At 46.4% G+C, this 17920-nt stretch overlaps 1 protein-coding gene across 4 annotated transcripts in view; it reads right to left on the reverse strand.

The window, feature by feature from the left end:
• Positions 1-17920, reverse strand: part of TANC1 (tetratricopeptide repeat, ankyrin repeat and coiled-coil containing 1) — a 2406012-nt gene that overhangs the window by 412080 nt on the left and 1976012 nt on the right. For all 4 annotated transcript variants that reach the window (XM_069616378.1, XM_069616375.1, XM_069616376.1 and 1 more), the window contains one exon: positions 7969-8047. In XM_069616378.1, coding sequence (XP_069472479.1) covers positions 7969-8047 — 79 coding nt within the window. The remainder of the gene's footprint in view (positions 1-7968; positions 8048-17920) is intronic.

Genomic DNA, 17920 nt, shown 5'->3' on the forward strand with positions numbered 1-17920 from the left:
GAAAAAGAGCGGACTAGTCTTTTTACAGATTTAAGCAATGGGATGTATTGGCTAACTTCTTTTCATGTTGAGAAAGTGACCTACGAAATCTGGGCCTTCCTCCGATTCATGTGTGTCAATTTAAAAATAATGGGCCGCTTTCCTAAGCAGGTCATTATGCAGTAAGTTGTCATCAATAAGCGAAGAGGAGATTGGGTCCTTGAAATCTGGTGAAGTCACAGGGGGTTTTCTAGATCTGTACCCGAGTTTTCCTCCACAAAATCCTCGTCTTCATCTGTGTAAAGCTTCATTTCTACTGGCTCCTCAGAAGGAACAGAAGGTTCAGTCATTCACCTCTTAGACAATATCACCTTCTCCTCCAAAGCCCCTTGTCTATGTTTAAGAGGGCGTTTTTCTAAGAAATCCATAAATGAAGCCATTTTGTTCATGTTTACCTTCTTTTGTCCATTCACCTGAAAAGGGCTCTTGCAATGGAACGTTTTCTTGTGTTTTTCCCTGTTCTTGTGGTTGTTTTTTCTGTTTGAGACTGGTAGACAAGGAAGAACTAGCTTTAACATGTGTGTGCTTTTTTTCCTTCAACTTGCACCGAAAACTATTTTTCAGCATGCATTGTTTTGTTTTAGTTGCAGTACCCTTCGGTGAGGAGGCAGTCGGTGTGAATGTAGACTTTAGGCTATTCGTCGAGTCAGAAACGTTAGGAACATTTGTCCTTTGTTGAACCAACGGGGAAGGTGCAGAGGTTGCCATCCCGGGTGAGGATTTTGGGAAGTTCCAGTAGGCGAAATGTGTTTTGACCCCATAATGCTTTTTGAGTTGCTCTTCCAGTCCTGTGGAGGGGTTACATGTCTACATAATGAAATATTGAATAATGAATGCATATATAACGAAAAATATATAATGACAAAACATAAATGTTTTCTTTTTTCCTTTTAGGGGGCGGCCCCAAACCCCTGTTTCCCACCCCAACCGTTTCCCCACAAGATTTAACCCTTTAGCCCACCCCCACATATATTTTTGTTATGTTTTTTGTTATATATTCATTCGTTATCCATTTTTCGTTATAAAGACTGTATACCTATGGAGGGTACCAAAATGTTGCAATGAGCTGGTATAGTGTTTAGCCTCATCACCAGGTGGAGCCTTCTCCAGGGTCTGGACAATAGCTCGATGAAACCTTTACTCTCAGCACTTCAGGGATATGGTCTCCTACCAGTCTCTGAGACAGGTCAGCATGCCTCCCCCGCGCTAAAATGCAACTGCAATCTCAACATGGCTTCATATAAAGCTTAGTCTCCACTGGCTAAGCCAACTTCCTTTGTCACTCCATATCTCTGGTTGGCCTTCTTGGCCAAAACAGATGCAACTCCCTGAGTTTTTCTCCTTCTTGCCTCTCTCACAACGTGCACTTCTTTTTGTGGCCAGTGTAAATTCTTCTGACTCTCCTCAGTCCATCCCTATTCTCCATCCAGTATGCTACCTATGTGATGAATCCTGTTGAGTCCTCCCATTTTGCCAGGGGAAGGCAGACGCTTGTTAGGCAGAAACCTGTGCAGTTCCCTTAGGGACCACTGCAAAAGATTTAGGACTACAGGTGGTTGGCAGTAAACCCAATTGGTAGCAGTCTGTACCACCCAGATTTACCTGGTAGCTGTGCCTGAGCAGTCAGACTTCTCTCAAGATGAGTTAGGCAGTATATAGAGTATACACAATAGGTACAAAGATACAGTAGCACAAGCAAACACTGACCAGAGCTTGGGTGTAAAAAGTATATAATTATTTATTTAAAGACACACTTGTAAATTACACTAGCACAAAAAGAGGTAAGTAAATTCAACACACAGTCACTATTATATATATACAACCCTAATTACTTATTAGACAAGTCTTAGTGAGAAACCCCACTTATTTTCAGACAGAGGTGAGCGCTTAACATAAGATGACACTCTAATAAGTTCTAGAAAAAGGGAGGGAAAAGGCAAAGTTATGAAAGCACACAAATTTCAATACTTTTCAAAGAACCACACTGAGGCAGGTTAGGCAAAGTCTACTGGAGAGCAAGGAAGTTCAAATGCCAGGCCCACTCTTAGAGAGAGCAAGCGAAAAGTGTCCAGGATCACACAGTGGGGTTATGCCCAAAGAGTCTGTGTAAATAGTTCACAAAAGATTGAGATCAAGTCAGGAAAAGTTAGTTAACAGGCCCCAGGCTAGCCCAGGTTAGAAAATCGAGGATTTACTGTCACCCCGAACGATCTGTCGCAAGGGAAGCCAGGCGGGACACAGTAACTGAAATGGGAAGAACGCTCCAGCGGGGGCAGTTGTTCCTGGCAGCGGGTGCAAGTCAGTGTTTCGTCCAGAGGAAGAGGAGGTCTCGACGTGGAGGAAAGATGAAGGTCGTTGCACTGCCAGGGAAGAAACCAGCCGCAGAGTTTCCCGGTTACAAGGTACTACCCTTTTCTTTGCGGTTGTGGTAAACCGTGGTATTCCCGTTGCCGGGGTGCTTGGCACGGGCAAGGCGGCCATGAGATGGTCCAGGAAGGCGAAAAGACGGGCAAACTGGTTATCCCCACCAGTCAAAGGAAGAAGACTCTCCGGACTGGAGATCTCCTCTGTCGTCGGGAAAAGTGGTGAGACGGTTCAGCAGGGCTCCACCGGTGGTGTCGTTGTTGCAGGTCGGCTCGGCTTCTCCCTCCCCGGATTCTTTAGGTCCTGTGGTGACTTCTGAAGTTCCAGTCCCCAAAGCCCTTCTTTTATGCAGAAAACCCCCATTCATTCAGCCTAGCTGTCACTCAAACATGCTAAGTGGTGAGCCGGGCAGCTCACCACTTGGGCCAATCACACAAGAGTGCGACTTGAGTTGCCAAGGCAACTCAGTCCAGGGTGCCTAAACCCCCTCCCACACTCCCTGTGGTACCCAGAGTGGCACCACTTTTGGAGGCTTCTGTGGAGAAGCCTGCCAAAAAGTGGAACAAAGGGCTTGACTTGGGTTGGAGTCACAGAAGCGAACACAAACGCCATTTTGGAACCAAGTTTCGGCAAAAAATACCAACCGGTGAATTTATATTAATTTAATAAACCGGCGGTATGTTCGAGGCTATTTTAAAAAGTGGTATCCTCGAACAATGGGAAAATCCCATAGGAATATATTTGCGGTCGAATATAAAAAGTAGTATCCACTGCCACCAGCCAAAACTCGGTCGGGGGGGGACTGGACAGTGCCCCCTTGAACAACAGACCCCAGGGCAATCGAATTGCCCCGACCAGTACATCCACAATATGATGGTTTGTACTGGTTCTGTTCACAATTTAAGACTAGTAAAGCCAATGGTGACTTTACATGCCCTGGGAGACAGTAGTCAGTCCCAGGGTATGGAGTCTATGTTTGGGGTCGCTATGACACCCCTGGGTTACTGCACGGAGGGTGCTGTGTAACCCACATATCAAAAACACATGAAACCCTGTGGGGTAAAGGACCCCCATAGCCCATGGAACACATACAAAGTCAAAGGAACACCTCAAATCATGTCTAAGAGTGGGAGAAAAAGAGTCTCACTCTTAGCAGGAGAAAAAAATAAACCCCAATAAATCCAGCAAAGCTGCTGGGGGACTCACTAGGTTTGGGAAATTAGCCTTTACAGAGAATTCTCCCTAACAACGCTCACTGATCCAAACCCTAGAGGGTGGTATTCGCCGGGTGAATCATATGGGAGGGGAAGGCCACCAAGGGAATAGGGTGACTTAGTTAGGCGAGACGCAGTACTCTTCTTCAGAGGGTGAGACTTCCACAATGACGAAATACCAAATGGCGTGCTGTCAGAGTAAGGCTCCCCTTTCCAAAAGCACCCAAAGTGTAAGTAGTAAACACCCTTATGGTCAGCATGGGAATAAAAAATGTGAGGATCAGAACATCAATACCATTATTTCTGATACATGTGATTCCCCTTTGTATTCGAGTTATGAAATCCAGAATCAACCATTAATTCCTCTAAAGCCCTTTCCTACAGGTATATTCTATAAACAGAATGAGTTAGAGGAAGTGAAAACTGAAACTTTTGATAAAAACGTGAACATTAGGGACTCCAAGTCCCATAATGCTCTAGGTACTGAGACAAGGAAGAGGGGCTCAGAGGCACAGAACTGCAATATGAAGTCCAGTGTTTCTAACGGCTCACACCAGAGCGGACCTTTGATAATTAAAGCCCCTTGAGATGCAGGCCATTGGAAGGAGTAGGAGTAGTAGTCAGCAGATGTGTATTCAGCAAAGGCAGAGAAATGAAGAAGCCTGGACCGCCGCATTGTTTGCAGCGGATTATGGTCTCATGGGAGTGGTAGGAGTTAGAAGCCTGAACTGCAGAGGTCGCACAGCAGGAAGCAGTGCTTTGACAGGCTGCCCCGTTGGGGAGAGAAGCTCTCTGTTTTCTATGCCCTACTCTGGGGGCTGGCGAGCATTGGAGAATGCGAGGAGCAACGCACTCGCCTATTGTGAAAGCTGCGGGACAGAGGCATACGACTAGAGTTGTCAGAAGCTATGGACCCGAAGAAGAAGTTGCAGCAGCACTGGGTTAAGCGAACGTGAAAGGAGAGACCAGTGAGTTGGCCTTTGATAGGTGACCCCATGCGCTCTGTAATAAACCACTTAGAAACATTTTGAGTACCAAACTAATATATTTTTGACACAATACTCATATTGAGAGGAAACAAGAGTTTGCAACTATCATTGCCCAAGTCACGAGGAGGCAATATTTAAGTCAGATAACAACCAGCATTGCCTAAGCCAAAGAAAGGCCATTACAAATAAAAAGGGAAACGGCTTTCTTAAAGAGAGAAACTTGAATAAGCGACATTACCAGCAGTTACCTGGTGTGATAGTACAAACCCAAAGGTGGCAGCAGAGAAGCCCTCCTTGTGGAAAGTACCAGGAGGGACAAGAACATAACCTGCATTGCATGTGGCAAACAAATCAGTGGAACAAACAGTATCAATGGGTGTTGTATCCTTGTGGAGGAAGTTGTGAATCTCAATGTTGTTGAAAGTCAAAGACTTTGCCAATGTTTGAAGTAAGGGTCTATCATAGAGTAGTGGTAGGAGTTTTATCCTGGCAGGCGAGAGTATACCAGGAAAGGGATTGTTAGTGGTAGTCCTGGCAGATTAGTGAACCAGCAAGAAGATACTGAAGTACTACATTGTGGTGAATGTTTGTGGTGGAAAGAAAGTGGTAAGGCCACTAATGTGTTTGATGAACTGTGGTAAAACCATCCTGATGAAAACATTGTTGCTTATATAGAAGAAATGTGAAACAGTTGTCCTTTTCAAAGAGGAGAAGTTCTATTCAAATATTCAGTGTGAAGACAAAGCCTTTTTGGTTTGACAAAGAGCTTCTGAAAAACTTTATTCTGAACAGTGATGAACCTTGTTAAAAATAAGGCAATCCATGGAGCAAGCGGGGGCGTGGCCAACCATGGACAGACACATGCTTCCCAGTGAGCTCTGCTGCCCACGTCCCCTAAATCCCCTAGATGCTGCTGGCCGAACCCCTAATCTTCTGCAAGGGAGTCGGAGCCCTCAGGGAAGGATCTCTCCAACTTTGGCCTGAAATGATCTACTAGAACTCAACGAAACAAGCCAGTGAAAAGCTGTGGGTGCGCTCACAAAAACATCTTCTGAAACACTGCGATGAACCCGGCTGAGAGTCGGGTGTCCTCCCCCTGCCACCAGTAGCGGGCCCCGTTGTGATCGGGGTATGGGCGCTCACGGAACTTGTTGAAGGTGAGAGAGCCGAGCTTGTCCAGTGACGGCATCTTGCAGCGGAGAAGGGGGGGGGGGTGAAGCGGTGGGTTCTAGTCTATACAGCAGTATAAACTGCAAAGCAGGGTGACCACGATTGGAGTGGGTGCCGGTGGGGGTCCATGTGAGCTACCCACCCACCACTAGTGAGGCTGAATGGAAGAAGGGGAGGGGGTCGCTGGTGGCCACATGCATCCTCCAGTGCGTGGCATCGTAGCCTGCTGGGTGGAACCCTAGCAGGGAGCAGCATGCCCGCGTTGCAGTATCCGGAACAGACGACGGTCATCACACACTTACTGACTGCTGGCCGAATGACACTAGCCTAGGCATTGAAAATGGAAGACGGTCCGATGGTGGCGTGGTGGTGGGAAAAGGTTTGGGGAGTTTTGACCACAGAAAAGGTGTGTGCAGCGGCAGCTGGGAAAAACCAGGAGTATCTTAAAGTTTAGCTTCCCTTTTACGAATTTGTCAAAGATAGGGAACAGCAACTCCATACACCTGGCTTGCTAAAGGTTTGACCATATTGTAAACATGTGGGATGACGCTAAACAGCGGGACAACCTTGTACGGGACTTGAAAGCTCCATAGATCTGTGGTTATGCCATACTGGTTCATCTTGTTTAATGTTGTGGGAGGGAGGAGGGATAAAGTGATTTATTTACATATGTGTAAAATACATTGTCAGCTGAGAAAGGAAGATTGGCAGAGAGCCTACTATTGTCTTTTTCCAAATCATCATTGTTTTAGCTTCACGGATGTCATGTTAAACCTATGTTGCCATAAAGCACTGGTGATGATGTACAATAAAGAAAGTAAAAAAAATAAATAAAAAAAAAACAATTCAATGGCCAAGTGAAACCCTCAAGGAGGGAAGGAATGTTGTGAAGTAAAACTTGATTATTGAAAATAACTTTACTAATCAGAACTTTTCCAACCCTGGTCACAAAGATATTTGGTTATAAAGTTTGTGTATAACTGTTATTTTGTTGAGTTTGAACAGCCATAATACCTGTATGATTGTGTTGTATGTATAAATGTGAGGGACAGATACCGTCTGATGTTAGAGTGTTTTCCTTTAGTCTTAGTTTTACAGGCAGGGAAATCCTTGTTAGGTTAGGGAAAGCGAGGCGTTTGACACACCCTTATAATTTAATAAAATGGCTACTTGGGAAAAACCTATCAAGTTGGCCGCCCTGCATTTCTGACATCTCACACCCCCATTGTGAAAATATTGGATGCCTTTTGTACAAACGTTGATAAAGTGATTAACAGAATGAGGGCTCTGGTTTGCATTCTATTTCCCCATTTGTTTCGTGGTTCAAGATTGGCTTGGGCCAAATGGTTCCACTTCCTCCCAAAATCTATGGCCAGCAATAGTGGTTTACTGTAAGTGCTGTGTATTTTGCACTAATAAAGATCGGCTATTGGCCCAGGGGCTGGAATTTATGAATACTCTATGCACCATGTTCAAGTCAGGCAGTGCAATCATGGTGGTCCACAGACCTGGACTTATAGACACTATATAACTGTGAATATTTTTGCTCTTTGACACTGGCGCTGAGTGTTGCACAAACATTCACTGCATGTTTTTTAGTGACTGCAGTAGGATTTCTATTTGGCTGCAGTCCCAAATCCATGGCAGATCTTGGGTACCAAGTGTGCAACAACTCTGCATTCCTATTCCATGTAGAGAGGCACAACTTGTGGCACAAAAAAAGCATATTCTGGAGCCTATTCTCTCAGGGTAATCTACCTGGAAAATGGTATTAAGCCTGCAGATTATGCAAACATGCTTGTCTACACAGGGTCCTTTCCCCATTTTAGGAGCTATCTGCACTCCTGATCTCACCACAAGAGGGCTGGCGGTTCTCTGGGAGATCCTCTGTATACCGTCTCCAGGGGTTACGTCATGGAATGGGTGGCTTTCCTGCCCCCCAAATTTTGTCAAGCTTTCTCTGCAGGCAACCAACATGGGACCATGTTAGAGTTCATTTTCTATGCTTATATTAAGCTCCCAAAAAATCATACTTTGCAAATGGATTGCTTCTTTTCCATGTCTTCTAAACTATTCCCGCAAAACCTTCCACTTGGGATATGCATTATGCTTCAATGTTTTCTTTAAATGTAGCTTGCTGAGGGCCAGGATAAATAAACACATTTTCTACAACTAAACAGAAGGTACAGTACCTGTTTCTCCCCACAGACTGTCAGTACCATTAATATCTACTGCATGCTCATTTCCCAAACCTAGAAGTATACGAACAACCTATAAAGACAAAGGGAAATACGTTACTTATGATTACAGTGATGTATGAAAAACATTTATTTTGTATTTGTTGTGATTTGTTTTTCAAAATACATCAAAACAATACAATCATTGTAAATAAATTGTTCACAATTAGTCAGTCAATCAATATGATTATTCGGATAGAAATCCATCAAACACATAAAAAACATACAGTCGATTACAATGCATAAAATCCCTTCCCTGAATATTCCACAAAAATACAGATCAACATTGTTACAGTACATATTGAATACAAAAACATGCCATTATTAGCACTGAAGGTTCCCCAAATCGGCCATCGAATTAATAAGTCCAGTGGGCAAAGCACCCGGTTCCTCAAAGGAATGTTCAATAGGGGAGTGACCAAATGTTAACATTCATCCAACAGCCTCTTCCTGTGATAAATAGCTCTCTTCAAAAACGGAAGTAATGCCCACACAGTTAAAACTGAGTCGGCACTCAAGAGAAACAAAATAGCAGGCTTAAATAATCGGATGTTAACCTCTCTTAAAACGGGCAATATAGTTGCTCGTCAGATCTCACTGTGGGCCGGACAAAACAAAAGCAAATGTGCCTGATCTTCATTACAATGGCCACACAGTGGACACACTGCAGAGCACACAACACCCCTCCAATTGGCTGTATTAAACCTAGTGTGGGGTATTAGCCAAATTGCCGGGGGCGAGATGGTTCTAATATCGCCCTTTACTAAGATTTTGTCAATATAATTAAGCCAGGGAATTATTTGCCAGCCCTCCCTGGCCATTACTGACCTTATTATAAAATGACAAACCAAGGCCTGTTCATTGGCCCACAACCTCACCCAATAAAAGGTGTCATCAGAGCAACCACCCACTGGTCCTCCCAGAACTCCACCCCAACTCCCTATGAATTGAAATGCAGGGAGAGGAATTCGGGAGCCACAGTAGTCTCCTAAAGAACAGATTTTCTTTCACATGGATCTCGCGGGCCTTTTCAAAACCCCAAAGGTGGGCACCATACAAAGTGAGAGCCATCGACTGTGCCGAATGTATTTTGAGCACAACGTCCAATGGTTGGCCTTCACAACGAGAACGAAAGCAGGATATTTCCCCCAATTTGTTGGGTCAGTTTGACAGATTTTTCTTTTAAGTGTGCTTTCCCCGTAAGGGATACGGAAAATCTAATCCCGAGATAGTCAAACTCCCTTACCCTTGGTATGATTTCATCACAACATACCATGGGCTGCATTTTTGCTGAACGCTTTCTCCTACACACAGGCTAAAACGACTGATTTCTTTGTATTTATCTCAAACCCCAGGTTTCCCATAAAGGTTGCATACGCCTCTATCAAAATCTGTAGGGCCCTGGGGGTTCTTGCTAGTAGTACGGAGTCACCCGCGTATGCAAGCACAGGAAAGCCCCGGCCCCCTAGAAACAAAAGAATCCACCCTGGTCTCCACTAGATCCTTACATAGCCCGTTAATATACAGACAAAAACAAATTGGGGCCAAACGCATCCTTGCCGGACGCCACATCCCACCTTAAAACACGCTGTGCAGTGACCCCCAGGCCACTGCAAACACAGGCCTCATTATCTTTATGGATTTCCGCAAGGACCCTCAAAATGCCCCCCGGACAGCCCATGGACCCGAGCACGGCCCAAAGTTTAGATCTAAGTGTTAGGGAGCATTCTCATTTTATGGTTAATTTCCCTCACCTAGTGAGTCCCCCAGCAGCTTTGCTGGATTTCTGGAGTTATTTTTTTCACTTGGTAAGAGTGTGAGCTTTCCCCCCATGTTTTGCCATGTGTATTTCATCTGTTTTTGGGATTGTGGACTCTGGAGTACACCATTTCAGTAGCCCCCTTCTTTTGTGTGTTACACAGAACATTCAGTGCAGTAACACAGGGCTGTCTTTTAGACTTCCCACCGACTCCATTTCCGAGGCTGAATACTGTCTCCCAGAAAAGGGTAAAGTTGCCATTAACTTTACTTAGTCATTTAACCACAGATCCAGTACACACCATCTTACATGGAGTATTGGAAAGGGTTACTCCGTATCCCTTTTTATCTGTACCTCCTAGAGCATTGTTTCGCTCTTTTAACATTTAATTTTTTGGGCTGGTGGCAGTGGTATCTACCCTAACTTTTCTACCGCGATTATACTATATAAACGTGGTATTGTTTTAGGCTATTATATTAGCCTCAAACTTAAACCCGCTTGACCAAATACTTTTTCTTTCGGCTCCGGTCAGGTTTATTCGCCATTTCCTTTTGTTAAAGTCCTTCTTGTGTTTTACTTTGCGCTGCAAACCAGGTTTGCCTCCTTTGTTCACTGTCTTTTGGCGGGCTTCTGCCAATAAGCCCTCCTCTAGGAGCCTGGGTGTCTAGGTGGGCTGAATGTGAGGGAGGGGTGTAGTCACCCCCTGCACAGATTATCCTAGGAAACCCAAGTCGCACTTTGCCATGATTGGCTGAGGTGGTTGTCCGTGCTGGACAACCCCCCTGCTGCGTGATTGACAGCCAGGCTGTGTGAATGGGGGATTTTCGCATAAAAGGCAGGTCTCTTGGGCTGGAAGTCAGAGTCACCACTGAGACTACAAGGAACCGAAGAGAAACGGAGAAGACGACAGTTGCTGCAACTACCCCGTCCCGGAGAAGCCCTGATGCAGTCCTGAGCTATCTACCCTTCGACGACCAGAGAAGGTCTGGAGTCTTCTTCCCTTGAGCCTGGTGGGGATAACCAGCTCATCTTCCACAGCCAGAGGATCCTCTTCTTGGTCGAAAACGCTGCACACTGCTGTAGTGGTCCGGATAGCCATCTGAAGAGCCTCTCCTGTTTTTAAGGAGCGCACCTTTTATTCACTGTCGCTGCTGCCGGCCACATCCCTGTGTGGTGCAGACCCCTCCAGACGTCGTCCTTCACACCGAAGCTCCAGGAACTGTGGGTCTGCAGGAAACTACCAGGAACAACTGCAGTGGCACCAACTTCTTCATTGAATAAGGTACTGTGTTCTGCTCGAAGAATTAGGGTGAATCCCTTTTTTTCCGCCTCCAAGGCTTGTCTTTGTTTTCCCTCCTTCTTATAACTTTTGCTTCCTCTGTTGACAATATCTAATTACTCCTGGCAATGTTGAATCTCAAACTATCCGACTGTGTGATCCTCGACAACAGGAACCCGGTTCTTCTTGACACTGGCTCCAGCCTATGGACTCTTGAATTTCTGTCTGAGTTTTTTCTCCGATTCTGTCTGCCTTGACAAAGGTATTGCCTATGATTTTTGCCCCCAACTTTCTTGGGTTAACACAGTTGCTAAGTGTGTTTTTGCCCCGGTAACAATCCTTGCCGCGGATACGCGTTTCTTTAGTAAGACCGAACTGTCATTACTGTCAAAAAGTGATTGCAAGTTTATTCCTGGTAACGTCTTTTGTTTCAAAACAGCGGTCCATTAAAACACAGGATACTTACCTTGAGTTAGAGTGTACCAAAGTGAATTGGTTGGTTGTAGTGTATTTTAAGTGTGGTTTTGAATTAATAGAAGTGTTGTGTTTATAACGAATGGTTTAAAAATAAATGATATTTTTTTTACCTGAAACCTTGAGTCAGTGTTTGCTTGAGTCACAGTAATTGTGGTCCCTTTGTGTAATCTCTGCTACTGCTCATATACTCTTGAGATAAGCCTGGCTGCTCCGCTACTGCTACCACTTTAACACAGTAGTACAGGCCTGTACCAAAGGTAAACTTGTATTGCCACCTGTAGTCTTAATTTTGTGTAGTGGTCCCTAAGGGCACTGCACAGGATTCTGCCTAACACTAGCCACTTTGTCAAAGGCCGTGTTCAGGTCCATGAACGCAAGGTACATTCCTTCTCCCTTGCAGAAAACTGAATTTTCCACTAAAAGATAAAGGTTGAGACTCTGCTCCATGGTGCCCACCCCTGGGCGAAAGCCAAACTGTACATCCAACAGGACAACCATAAAGTATCAAATTAATTTAAACAATCAGTTAAAAGTTCTATTTAAATTAGATTAATATCCCATACTAAGAGTTTCACCTTACATACTATGTACTGATTTAATGATTCTCACAAGGAATAATTAGGGATTTTCGATTGGTGTTATCACATTCTAAGCAAACGCGCTACCATATTTCAATGACATCCTGAGATTAACAAAACCGACAAATGTTATCTGATCTGGGAAGACCTCCAAGGGGCCCAATAGCTTCAAATGTGCATGAAGTATTACATTGAAAATACATAAATACCATACGGCTGCTGACAGGAACAATACTCAGATAACAGGATAGTGGGCATCATTACGGGTCCGGCGGTAACCCTAAAGAATTACCGGCGCCTGACTTCACGGTTTGTTAATCCCCATTCCCTCTATTGGAGTGGGAACACGGGAGCACCGGCACCGTTGTTAATGGTGACGTCTTTGCCTACCGTAACCGCTGTGCCCGGCAAGGTCAGACCTGTTGGGCACAGCGGCTCTGGCAGGCAAACCCGTAGTTTGCGGTCCAGAAACAAGGGTTCCTGTGAGCTTACCGGCACCCTTATTTCCAGACTGGCAAACTTGTAATGAAGCCCAGTGTATTATAATTCCTTATTATAGATTTGTAATGGCTATATACCTTTTATTGCCTTAAAATGTCATGCTGGTTGGCCCAATCCCACCAGGGAGGTTTTCAATTTTACCTTGTGAGGATTTGTCACTAATTCCTCAAAATCTGCATTCATTTTGGCTAAGTGGTTACAGCATTCTAGTTGGAATTTATCAAGCTGTGGTGAGGTTTTCCCGAAACATGTTTCTTGTAGGTCTTCAAGGACCGGTTTCTTTCATATGGTATAATGCAGAGTTTGAATAATGACCCAAAAATGAATGTATAAGCAACACTTACAAAAGATACACTTTAAAACTTACATTTTTCCCCCCCAAAGATGAAAAAGTTACTTACCTCTGGGAAGGTTTTTTCTGATGAATATATTATTCCTCCCACAGCCTCCTCATTTTTCCGATATATCCTCCAGGTGCAGGGTGGTGAGGAAACAAATTATATACCCACTACAGGTTAGCGTGCATGTCTTCACAATGTCCCTGTTAGGACAGATTTCTCTTTTGGCAACTATCCCTGCATAGTTTCTATGGACCCCACATCTTTTCACTTTGTTTTTTCACGTGATCTGGCTTTTTTTAGGGAATTAAAACCTTCACCTTCAACCCCCTGCATTTTGCTAATTTTGGATGGGGAAACTGATAAGTCCTTCAGACTTTCACTACTAGGAAACGGTTTCCTTTTTATCCTTCACATTTTTGTAACTTTTTAATATTGCACGCAGCATCTTACAATGCAGTGCAATGGGGATACTTTTCTATCAACCTAGCTTTTCATACTTTTATATGTGCCTAACGACAAGCTGGTGGCAGCAGATCTATTGTTAAAATGTTTGCATTATTTCTAGTGTGCATATCCACGTTTACTGCGTGCGTATGGCTACTGAACGTGGCTAGTGCCCTAAAATGGCAGTACCACAGGTTTTTCACTTGTTCATTGGCCATATTATAGTTTGGCCTTCTTCCTGCGTTGCCAGGTCAGGAAATCCCATATAAGGTCATCGATTTGCCTGGCACAAAATAAAACATTTTTTAATATAGCCATAAGGTAATTTTCTGCTACTGTTCCGATGCAATATGAATCTTCCCCAAGTGGATTCCTTCTTCCATCCTACCCACTCGCTTTATTCGTCCTTTGAGAGTCTAGTATGCAAACTGGTCATCTCTCATTCCTCCACCCGGACCATTGCTACCATCAGCCGGCCTCCAGGCGCTTCCTCTCTGTTTCTCTATGAGTGGGCTGACTTCTGTTCCTCCCTACTCTCTACCACCTCCAACCTGCTACTCCTGGGTGACTTCAACATCCACTTAGACTCCCCGTGCACAGCATCCACCCTCTTCATTGACCTCTGCACCTCCCTATCCATCTCCATTCTTCCTTCTGGCCCAACACGCTCTGGCGGACACACGCTTGACGCCATCATCCATTCCAATCTCCCTCTCTCTACTCCCTGGGAAGTGGCAAACTTCAGGTTCACCCTCTGGCAAACTGGCCTGCCGCCTGCTCCAAAAGCATTGCAGACTCTCTATCCATGCCAATAAAAGAGCCCCCTTTCAGGCACGAGTATCTGGCGCGTCCAACAACAAGGCTGAACTCTTCAAAATCTGCAGGGAACTTGCCAACCTGTCCGCAGTATTCTCTGCTCCTACTCTTTCCCAGGCCCTTTGCAATTCACTCGCCACTCACTTCACCTCCAAAACTCAGGACATACTGAACAGTCTTGTCACACACTCCCAACCCCTCCCGCCCCACATTGCCTCCCCTGACACTCACCTTCCTCCTTCCACCTTCGCCCATGTCTCTCCGGAACAAATCACCAGCGTTGTCAACTCCATAAAGGTCTCTTCCAAACATGTTGTACCTTGCTCATCCAGAACCATCAAGGACAACATTTCCTCTCTCGCTGATCTCTATAACCACTCCTTTGCTACTGGTTCTTTTCCATCCTCCCTCAAGCACTCCCGTGTGCGCCCCCTCCTTCAAAACCATCAGCAGAACCTTAATGCTCATCCAACTACCGCCCCATCTCAATCACCCCCTTCCTGGGAAACTGCTTGAGAAGTTGGCCCTGCCCCAACTTAACTCCCACACTGAACTTTTTGATGGTCTTCACAACCATCCATTTGGATTCCGAGCATCCAGAGCCATGGAAACTGCTCTTCTGAACACTGGTGAAGAACTGTTTGCATCCCTTGATTCGAACTCCCCTGCTGTCCTTACCCTCCTTGATCTATCTTCTGCATCTGACACAGTGAACCATTCCAGGCTCCATGACCCCCTTGGTTATCTCGCAGCGGGCACTGGACTGGTTTACCTTCCTCCTAACTGACCGCTCTTCCAAAGTCAAAAGGGGCGCCTTCTCCTCCCCTACTTCCTCCTCCACATGTGGCATCCCCCAGGGCTCCATTCTTTCACCTTGGCTCTTTAACATCTACCTTACTCTGCTGGCACGCCTCATTTCCTCCTTCTCCCCCAAATTCCAGTGCTATGCTGACGACACACAACTCTTCTTCAAACTTCCTCCAGACACCCTTGCACCCTCCTTCATCCAAGACTGCCTCTCAGCCATCCAGGTCTGGTGTACTGCTAAGGATCTTTGCCTCAATGCCAGCAAAACAGAGATCCTCCCTATTGGGATCCCGGCACCCAACTTCTTCCCTTCACTCTGGCCTTCTTCCATGGGTGCTCCCCCTGCTCACTCCTTGGAAGCCAGGAATCTCAAAGTCATCTTCGACTCCTCTCGCTCTCTCCCTCATACTCAGGACATTGTCAAGAAGTCACACTTTTCAGCTCTTCCTTCTCAAAGGAATTCTACCTTTCCTCACCTTCCCCCAGAGACTCAATGTTACCCAGGCTCTGGTTCTATCCAGACTTGACTATTGCAATAGCCTCCTCCTTAATCTGCTTTCGTCCACTCTGCAACCCCTCCAGCTAATCCAGAATAGGGCAGCAAGTCTTATCCTTGGCCTCAAGCCCTGCAACCGCATTTCTCCTGCCCTACAAAGTTTGCACTGGCTCCCGATAGCAGCACAAATTAAATTCAAATCCCACTTTATCATCCACAAGGCTGTCTGAGGCCGAGGCCACTTTATCTGCAACTCTTTCTGAGCAAATACTCCCCCTCTAGATACCTGCGTTCCTCTGGCACCAACTCCTTGCGTTTTAAGCGGTTTGCTAAACAGAGAGCAGGTGGTTGATCGCTTTCCCCAGCAGGCTCCCTTCTTTGGAACAGCCTCCCCCTTCCTCTTCGTCTTGAGCAGGCCCGCCTTTAATTCTGGTAAACGTGGAAACAGGGCCCTTGGGTATCCTCGGGCTCTGACCGCCCACATCTTCCCAGCCGCTTTCTATCCTCTGCACTTGCTTAGGCTCTCCCTCCACACTGGAGGTTGCACTTAGCTTTTATCTTCTTAGCATTTCACCTGCTGCTCTCCATGAGCACCACAATTCCTATCCCATACCTCTCTCCCCTCTGCACTTGCACGTTCTGAACACTCACAAGGCATAATAGGTGTGTCTTCCCCCTCCCACTCTCTTCTTATTTTGTTTTATTTAATTAATTTAATTATTTATCGTTGTTGTATTACATTGTCTTTCATCCCCTGTCCGCTCCCCTTTGCCCTGTGGGCACTTTGAAACAGTATTTGCTTGCTATATAAGTGCCTAACAAGTGAACAATAAATAAAATAAATGAAGACTATTTGTTTTACATTTTATTCTCTATTTTTGTGATTGCCATTTGTTAGTTTACTTGTGTGTTTTTATGCGCCTGGCACTTTTTTCTTTTAATCTTGTTTTTATTGAAAGTTTTACAGATGAGCAAATATGTAACAAGAGTTTGTGCCATCTGTTTAGTTATAACATTGTCTTTCCATCTCTTTAAACATAACGTTCCCTTTGTCCCACCCCAGAGACTTGATGGGTTCAAAGTGTCAATCGTCATTAAATTACATTATTTGTAATGCGCGCTATGGAACCAAAGGCATAAAGTTGCAGACAAGTGAACAGAACAATAACACAGAACATGATTTTGGGGACGCTAGAGAGCCAACGACCAAGATGGCGGGGTCTGTTTGAGCTCCCTATAGCCTGACAGCAGAGGAGGATGTAATACGACCCTCCGGGACCCAGACCAGCATCAGACTTGCGAAAAGAACTGCAGGAGACCCGGGGCAGCGACTGCCGCAGTTTGGTCGTCTGGCGTGGCTGCGGCTGGGCAGGAGCGGAGGCGGCCTGTGGAACTGTGGAGGCGGCCGGGAGCGGTGGCGTGATGGAAGGCCTGGGTCGGGCGGCTCGGATTTTTATGGGTCCGAGTGCTCGTGCACCGCCGGACTAGCAGTGTCAGTGTGGCCGTACCGCAGGGGGCAGGGGGCGAGGAGGAGAGGCGTGGAGGCGACCGCAACCAGCAACCAGCAGCGGAGCAGGGACAGCCCAGGGGCCGGTGGGAAAGTGCGTGGAGCCTGGGGCGGGCAGAGCCCTGCTGCATGGGTGGGGAGGCAGAACACCCTGGCCACAGAGGACATCCAGCTGCGGCCCTCAGGAAGGATCGGAGGCAAGGAGCACCAGCCCGGCGGTGCCCTGGGGCAGAGGTGGCGGCAGCAGGAGTGTCTGTTGTGGCGGCGGATGAGTGGAAGCCCAACTAAGAGCATGGGTCCAGCGGCGCAGCTCTGCTTGGGCCTGAGTGCTCATGCGCGGCCGGCCCAGCTGAGAAGGAGGGACGGTGCGGCTGGTGGGAGAGGAGGTGAGGAGGAGGCCATGGGCAGCAGGCCGGTGGGAGCAGTCGGTGGGGGGGGGGAGGAAAGAGTGCGTGGACCCCCGCATGTTTGGCTTGGGCGGGTGCTCCCACCCCCCGTCTTCTGGATCCGATTGCGGCCGGCAGTGAGCCTCGGGGGGGGGGGTCGTCGAAGTGGTGCCCTGTGCCAGCGGCGGAGGAGGAGGAGTGAGGAGCCGGGAGGCCTCGGGCTGGAGAGGAGGCCGAGTGTGAAAGCCTCGGGCGCCATAGTTTGTCTGAAACATCATTGACACTTACATTTGGGATGTGGCTGGAACTACAGCAGTGTAATTAAATCTGTGGACTATACAGAGGTGCACTAATGGAAAAGTAACTAGCGGAGAGACTGCAAATGGGGAAATCAGACAGGAGTCCCAGATGGTGATTGGATTTTGGAGCACCCCACAGATGCTGGCGGTGTGACACCCAGAGGGCGGCGGGTGCAGGTGGACACAGGAAGCCTTGGGGCATCACGGCTAGCTGCAT

This window comes from Ambystoma mexicanum, chromosome 9 (assembly GCF_040938575.1).
Source record: "Ambystoma mexicanum isolate Mex_15411 chromosome 9, UKY_AmexF1_1, whole genome shotgun sequence".
Lineage (NCBI taxonomy): Eukaryota > Metazoa > Chordata > Amphibia > Caudata > Ambystomatidae > Ambystoma > Ambystoma mexicanum.